The following is an 8131-nucleotide window of genomic DNA, read 5'->3' on the forward strand; positions in this document are numbered from 1 at the left end:
CTGGGCTCAAGTATCCTCCCACCCCAGCCTCCCAAGTGGCTGGGAAAATAGGTACGCACCACTTTACCTGGCTTTTTTTTGGGGGGGGAGGGGGCAGGGGTCGGGGGTGTATCGCCATGTTGCCCAGGCTGGTCTTGAACTCCTGAGATCAAGCAATCCAACCACCTCGGCCTCCCAAAGTGCTGGGATTACAGGTGTGAGCCACTGCTCCTGACCTAAGCCTATTTTTATCAACACCCTGAAATTGAAATTATCAGTTACTTGGCCACATATGACTTAAATATGAGAAGCCAGAAAGGTTGTACCTAATACACCAAAAATACACTCTGGAAAAAACATAACCCTAGTGATTAGTCCACTTCTTTTCCCGCTTTGGCATCTCTCTTATTAAACTCACAGATACTAACAGGCACAGGCCGGGCGCAGTGGCTCACGCCTGTAATCCCAGCACTTTGGGAGGCTGAGGCAGGTGGATCACGAGGTCAGGAGATCGAGACCATCCTGGCTAACAAGGTGAAACCCTGTCTCTACTAAAAATACAGAAAATTAGCCAGGTGTAGTAGTGGGCGCCCATGGTCCTAGCTACTCGGGAGGCTGAGGCAGGAGAATGACATGAACCCGGGAGGCAGAACTTGCAGTGAGCCGAGATCACGCCACTGCACTCCAGCCTGGGCAACAGACTGAGACTGCATCTCAAAAAAAAAAAAAAAAAAAATTACAAAAAAGATATTATATTAACGGGCACAGAGAATTTACGAGAAATAGAATAACCATCTCAGCCATATCCTGCTCTCAGCTAAACAAGTAGTACCAGAAAACAATGTCATGCTTGGGTTACACTAGCACACATGACATTAAATCCAAATAAGCCAGACTATTTATAAACAAGAAAAACATTAAAACATCTGAGGTCACTTTAACATTATTTACCTGTGAGCCTGCAGCTGCATTATTAATCAGATTATTGTTGGGATGAGCAATCCAGAAAGTCGAAACAGCCCTGCAAGGAATTTTCCAAGGTGATTTAAACATTCTTCGCAAAAACTCCTGCCCACTCAAAACTTCCCCCAAAACCTCTTCGCCGAAAGTCAAAGGCCTTGATGCATGGGTTTTTCTCTCTGCCAATTACTCACATACAGTCAGTAGCAGGCACAGGGATGTAATTTCCAAACACTTTATCTCGCATGGTGGTACACATGGAGTTGTTCCTATCAGTGGGCAGGAGAGTGCCCGGCTTGGTGAGGAGTCCCAGATTGTGGAACAAAGTATTCCTCTGTTCAATACCATCTTCCAAAAAGAAACAGTGACCTAGTGTGTCAAATCCAATGGTGTCTTTTATCTGCAGAAATAAAAGTATATTAATGTCATTGGTAACAAGACTGATTGTGATTTAAGTGACAAGCGCTATGCAGTGTAGCATGTTCACTACAAATGGAAAAAGAGGTCTGAACCTTAGCAGAATGGGCAAAGTGAAATGTCAGGCTTAATTTATCTCTGAAGGGGATAATCTACTTGGGTCCTACAGGGGAAAAAAAAATAAAAATAAATTGTAAATAAATAAATAAATAAATAATAAAAGATAAAATATAAAATTGAATGAAATGTAAAAGAGGATACTCTGGGTGGTTGGAAAGGTAGGCTTCCTTCAGACGGAAAAATCGTGGAATGCTCAGAAAAGGCAGGATAGAGCAAGGCATGTGGTTAAACAGTTTACTTATATAAAATTGAGAAGACATAAGAATTAAAGAGAGTTAGTTATTTCAATAAGACAGGTTGACCTAATGTGAGGCTACTTACTAGCAAGCCATTTGTTCCATGCACAGTGATGCACCTTGAGAAGCTGTGGTGAATAGACAGGCCGTCCACAAATGTTGCGTGTCTGTATCCTCCTTTATAATCCACGTCTCCACACAGGTGAAAATGAACAGGATATCGCCCCATCTGCTGCTGACCCATGCGTTTCAATTCCACATAAGAAAGATGGACTGAAGTAAAATTCTTCATTATCTGTAAGTCAAGGTACTAAAATCAAACTCATACTTTTCAGAATGGGGAAGTAGCAAAAAATGTTGTTTTAGCAGAAAACAACCACAGGAGAATACTTATTAAAACATTTGATTTTCTTTTGCATCCTGTTTTCCCAGATTGCTAGTTAATAATTTAGCAAATGCTTGTTTACATAAGCAAATGCTTTAGAGAGCCATAAAAATAGCCTCCAATTAGGAATAAAGGCAAATGTAATCAGGGAAGATGCAATAATGATCTCTGCATAAGTGTTTTGATTTGTTCAAATATTTTGGGCATTCCCAGTCTCATCTTGTTCTTTCACTTCTATAACCTCCATCGGAGTCTGATAAATAGTTATTTATTTCTAGATTCTCCCCAGTGTTTTAGTTAGCACATAAGATGGTTGACTTAAGTTATTTTTAAAAGTTCTTCTGTGATCCAAAGTTAGAGCACTCTCAATATTTTTAAACACTAGATTTTCAATCATATTACTAAAAACAAGGGAATACTACTGATCAACATTTCAGAAATCCTTGTAACAGGCGGGGTATGGTGGCTCACACCTAGCACTTTGGGGGGCCAAGGTGGGCAAATTGCTTGAGCCCAGGAGTTCAATACCAGCCTGGGCAACATGGCAAAACCTTGTCTCAAAAAAAAAAAAAAATACAAAAAGTAGCCAGGCGCAGTGGTGTACACCTGCAGTCCCAGCTATTTGGCGGGGCTGAGGTGGGAGGATCACTTGATCCCAGGATATTGAGGCCACAGTCAGTTGTGATCATGCCACTGCACTCTATCCTAGGTGACAGAATGAGACTCTATCTCAAAAAAAAAAAAAAAAAAAAAAATTCTCGTAACAGAAATGCTACTACTTACAACCACAGCCTACTGAATGCACAAAAAGTGATTTAAAAACACATGTAGCCAAAATGCAGCCCAGAAGTCCAACAGATTAGTATATATTAACAGAATACTGCCTAGCATACAGTAAGTGCTCAACATTTTTTCAGAACAAACATTTGCATACAAAAAATATTTTTATAGAAACATATTTTGCATGTGCTTGCTAGTATTGCTAACCCTTTGGTAAAACTATGTTTTTTAAAAAACTAACTGATTCTTTCAGAAATCGCATGCATGGATACCAACAAAGAGCCTTTTTTTTTTTTTTTTGTCTCTGTAATTGGTTCTTCCCAATATATTGATTTGACTCCTTATGGAACAATTCTTAAATGGTTTAACTAGAGGTCCAGGCCAACTAAATGAAGTCATTACATTCTATTTTAATCACCTAAAACCTCCTCATTGTCATCGAGAAACAAAACATGATTTGCTTTTAATATCCATTTATATCTCATTCCAAAACTTGACAGTTTCTTCAAACATGTATTTAGCAACCAGGATTTCAAAGAAATAATCAAATCCTTTTGCCTACCATAACGTGTCCCCCAAAGGTATCATAATCAAAAAATTGGCACTGATTTTCTGCGTAGCACGAGTCCTCCACTTCTCCTTGGATCACAATATTCCGGGTAAGAATTCCAACCTCTGCTCTCATGTCTACACCGTCTATGATCTCACCCATGTGCAGGAACTGAGGGGTTTCTGGTTGATATGGGCCAGGAAAAAAAAGAATGTTACAACAAAGAAAACATGAAACTCACTTCGAAAAGACATTCTCTTCATTCCATAACCCCAAGATGATCCTGAGAACTTCTCATCTGCTCCCATTCTCTGACACCTCAGAATCAGAATCCCAGCACATGGGGAATTTAAAGATTCAGCACACGGGGAATTTAGTCCAGCCCCCACCCACTGCCTGAACCCTCACTACTAACTGTTCCGCCAATTCTCAAACCCACACACTGACAGAAAGCTGGTTCCTTCCTGAAGCAGCTCAATCCTCCCTTCAACAGCACTAATAATCTGGAATCTGCCTAATGATCCCTAATCTTTCTCTCCAGTTTCTGTCCATACGCTCTTGGACTCCTCCCCTAGGGTGTAAGAACCACCAAATGCATGGTGAGTCCATAAAACAAATGGTGTGTAGATATTAATATCAGGGTGTCAAATTGCTTATGCTTTTACTTGGAAGCTAATCTGCAACTGGACATTAACAGTAGATAAATTACCATCTTTTCTTTCTCATTTCTTATTTTAATATTAGTATGCATTCTTTTAAATTCTCACATTTACTGAAAGTGTAGAAACACTTTAATAATGAGCTTTTCACTGATGATCTTATTATATAAACTCAGGAAGGAAAAATACACATAAATCATGGGAGGACAGCTCATGAAGACTCATCATGCAGACTTGTTAACAAGAGTTGGAATTTCCAAAAAAAATTAATGCCAGACAGTATCATAGTTTTGGGGGATTTTTGTTGTTGGTGGTGTTCTTGTTTTGTTTATGCCCTGTATTATCAAAAAGGAAAAGTACAATGTCGAATGAAGCACAGGGAAAAAGGGCCAAGTGAGCCAATCACTATTTCTTTCCAAAGCAGAAAATTTTTCCTTAATTGTTGAAGCTCTACCTATTACTCTAAATTACTGAAAAACTAAAGAAGCACTTACTGAACAGTTACTGTAAACTCTTTTGTTTTATACCATAAATGTATACTTGAGTTCAAAAGAAAAGCCATAGAATGAGTGAAATGCACAATAAATCCTATAAATGAAGCCATGTACAAAGGGGCTGTGCCTAGTACCAGGCTCAAAATGAGTGCCCGGTAAGTGTCAGGCATTCTTTCGATATGCAACTTACAGTAAGAATTTCTTCGTGTAGTTTTTTCTGACGCAGGTTGCTCCGTCGCCCAGGTTGCAGTGAGCTGAGATCACGTCACTGCACTGCGTGAACCTCCTGGGTTCAAGCAGTTCTCCTGCCTCAGCCTCCCTAGCAGGTGGGATTACAAGCCTTGTGCCACCATGCCCAGCTAATGTTTTTTGTATTTTTAATAGAGACGGGGTTTCACCATATTGTCCAGGCTAGTGTCAAATGCATAACCACAAGTGAACCACCCGCCTCGGCCTCCCAAAGTGCTGGGATTATAGGCGGGAGCCACTGCTCCCAGCCAGGAAATGTAGTCTTATGAAAATACCTATTTGATTCCATTTTAAGTATTAGTGAGTTTTTTTTTTTTTTTTTGCTAATCAAATAGGCACTTGAAAACCACAGGATTTCTTTTAATTAAGAAAGACTTCTATTTATAAATGGATCTAATTCATCGTTGGGTTTACAATTATCTGACAGTAGAAAATTAATACAGAAGAAAATGGAGGGGAGGCAGCGGGAGGGAGAGCATCAGGAAAAATAGCTAATACATGCTGGGCTGAATACTTAGGTGATGGGTTGGTAGGTGCAGCAAACCACCATGGTACACGTTTACCTATGTAATGAACCTACACCTCCTGCGTATGTACCCCAGAACTTAAAATAATGGAAAAGACCTTGGAAAATCCATTTCTGCAGTTGACATCTCTTTTTTTTATACAAAGAAACTGAAGCAATATGTATCATTAGTAGCAAGAATATTGCTCAATAGCTATTTTTATCTAATTTTCCCTGGAATCTAGTGTTCAATGCATTCCACTGCTATGACCTTCAATACTGATGATGGTGATGGTGGTGGTGGTGGTGGTGACAGTAGTGATTGAGAGGAAAAAGGATTCCAGGAATCAAATCCCAAGAAAATAGTGTGTTTCCCAAGAAGTACCCTGAGCAATTTAATACCTTTGACTTTGACCTGAAAATGGCTGCATTCGGAACAGGGAAGAAGAGTGAACTCCTCTGCTTGGTACATGGAATAGTCTGTGCTTGCAACCACAATCTGGTCTCCAGGTTTCCAACTACTAACGTCATCTAGCAAATTTAGCTTCACTCCATCTACAACCTCTACCCGGAAACCTGAAAGAGAAACACCTAAACCAAAAAGAAAAAGAAAGTGATACATTAACAGTATTTTTTTTCTCTCTAAAATCAACCTTCACACTGATTCACAAATCAAAAATTAAGATAACCATGATTCAGCAAATTTTTATGCATGCTACCATGTGTCAGTCACTCTACAGATATAAATAATAAAAATATGAAAATGGAGAGATCTCTGCCCTCAAGGGGAGAGTACCCCATGTACCTCTAGTCATGAAGGAACACAAGATGTCACCTTAGTAAACTATTACTTTATAATTTTGAAGAAGGCTCTAGATCCCCAAATCTCTTGCTATATTTCAACTCAGTGCAACAACTGTTATACTGACCCCAAATCATCCCAATATGTGACAAGTACCTATATTCCAGCAGAAGTTTTCAAGTAGAGGATAAATACCCAGTGCTTCAAGTTGATCCAAGCACAGAAAAATTAGCGCACTGACATTAGCACACTAACAATCTTAAGGATAAGATTTTGTGGGCCAGCACTTCAGGAGGCCAAGGCAGGAGGATCACTTGAGCTCAGCAGTTCGAGACCAGCCTGGGCAACATGTGAGACCCCTGTCCCTGCAAAAAACATTGGCCGGGCATGGTGATGTGTGCCTATATCCCCAGCTACTTCGGCAGCTGAGGTGGGAGGACTGCTTGAGCCAGGAAGGTTAAGGCTGCAGTGAGCTATGATCTGGCCATTCGTAGGCATTCCAGCCTACGAGACACAGCAAGACCCTGTCTCAAAAATAAGTAAACACATAAAATAACAATTTGTGGATGGGCACAGTGGCTCATGCCTATAATCTCAACACTTTGGGAGGCCGAGGGCAGAGGATCACTTGAGCCCAGGAATTCAAGACTAGCCCAGGCAACAGAGCGAAGCCCCATCTCTACAAAATATTTTTAGAAGTAGCAGGGCGTGGTGGCACACGCTTGTAGTCTCAGCTACTTGGGAGTCTGAGGTGGGAGGATCACTTGAGCACAGGAGTTTGAGGCTGCAGTGAGACATGACTGTACCACTACACTCCAGCCTAGGCAACAGAGCAAGATACTCTCTCAAAAAAATAACATAAAAATCTGTCTCAGAAAACCCTTCATGTCTGTGCCTTTGGTCATGCTTTACTCTTCCCCTAAAATGTCTTTCCATTCTTCTTGACCAACCAACATACTGTCCTTTTTATGACGTTCAGGCGATTCTTTAAGGACTTCCCAAACATCCTTGTTGGAAACAACCTCTCTGTCTCCAGTATTCTCTCGGTATACTGCCGGGAATTGTTCATACCTTCCTATTGGGAGAACCGCCCACCTCCTTGGAAGCTGCATCAGTGAAGGTTGCAGAGTACATTATTTACGTATGCACGACTCTGTCTTGTTTGTGGTACATATCCACGGATGTCTACTGAATGGATGAGTATGACCAGTACGATCTGCAATGTGACCTGAGGTCACATGATGGTGCCCCTGTCCAGCTCAGCTCCTTTCCTGCGATGATGTAAATTATGTAATCTAATGACTAACTACTGATCTTTCCTAATATCTTCTTTGAAAGTCAAAGTTAATTCCCAATTAAACAGACAAGAATTGAAAATCTGATCCAGTTTCACAGCTTGGCTTCTTTTACATGCTATCCAGTATAGAAATGTTTTCTGCTTCTTAACATTCATGATATAATCTGTCATAAATCAAAAGCTGATTTAATGGAAATGTCTATGAAATGGATGGGAAATGTCTATGAAATGGATGGGAACTACTTCATAACATTGATAAAAAAGGAAAACATGACATTTCAAAAGATAGCTGTTCAATAAATATCTGTACTTCCCTGTCATCTTTCTAATTAACAGCATACTACTCTGTGACTACTTTAAGATGCTGACTCTAGGATGGGCATGGTGGCTTATTCCTGTAATCCCAACACTTTAGGAGGCTAGGGCAGGAGGATCACTGAGTCCAGGAGACCAGCCTGGACAACACAGTGAGACTTCATCTCTACAAAAAAAAAATTTAAAAATGAGTCAGGTGTGGTGGTGCATGCGTGTACTCCCAGATACTGGTAAGGCTGAGGTGGGAAGGCTGCTTAAGCCCAGGAGGTCAAGGCTACAGTGAATGGTGATTGGACTACTACACTCCAGCCTAGGAGACAAGAGTGAGATGGAAGGAAGGAAGGAAGGAAGGAAGGAAGGAAGGAAGGAAGGAAGGAAGGAAG

At 40.6% G+C, this 8131-nt stretch overlaps 1 protein-coding gene across 3 annotated transcripts in view; it reads right to left on the reverse strand.

Moving 5' to 3' along the window:
* Positions 1–8131, reverse strand: part of TMEM2 (transmembrane protein 2) — a 142489-nt gene that overhangs the window by 45978 nt on the left and 88380 nt on the right. For 2 of the 3 annotated variants that reach the window (XM_011970187.1, XM_011970186.1), the window contains 5 exons: positions 5737–5925; positions 3440–3609; positions 1798–2007; positions 1134–1339; positions 931–1000 (listed from right to left, as the gene is read on the reverse strand). In XM_011970187.1, coding sequence (XP_011825577.1) covers positions 931–1000; positions 1134–1339; positions 1798–2007; positions 3440–3609; positions 5737–5925 — 845 coding nt within the window. The remainder of the gene's footprint in view (positions 1–930; positions 1001–1133; positions 1340–1797; positions 2008–3439; positions 3610–5736; positions 5926–8131) is intronic. The other variant, XM_011970188.1, reaches the window with a different exon arrangement.

This window comes from Mandrillus leucophaeus, unplaced genomic scaffold, assembly GCF_000951045.1.
Source record: "Mandrillus leucophaeus isolate KB7577 unplaced genomic scaffold, Mleu.le_1.0 Scaffold93, whole genome shotgun sequence".
NCBI classification, from domain to species: Eukaryota; Metazoa; Chordata; class Mammalia; order Primates; family Cercopithecidae; genus Mandrillus; species Mandrillus leucophaeus.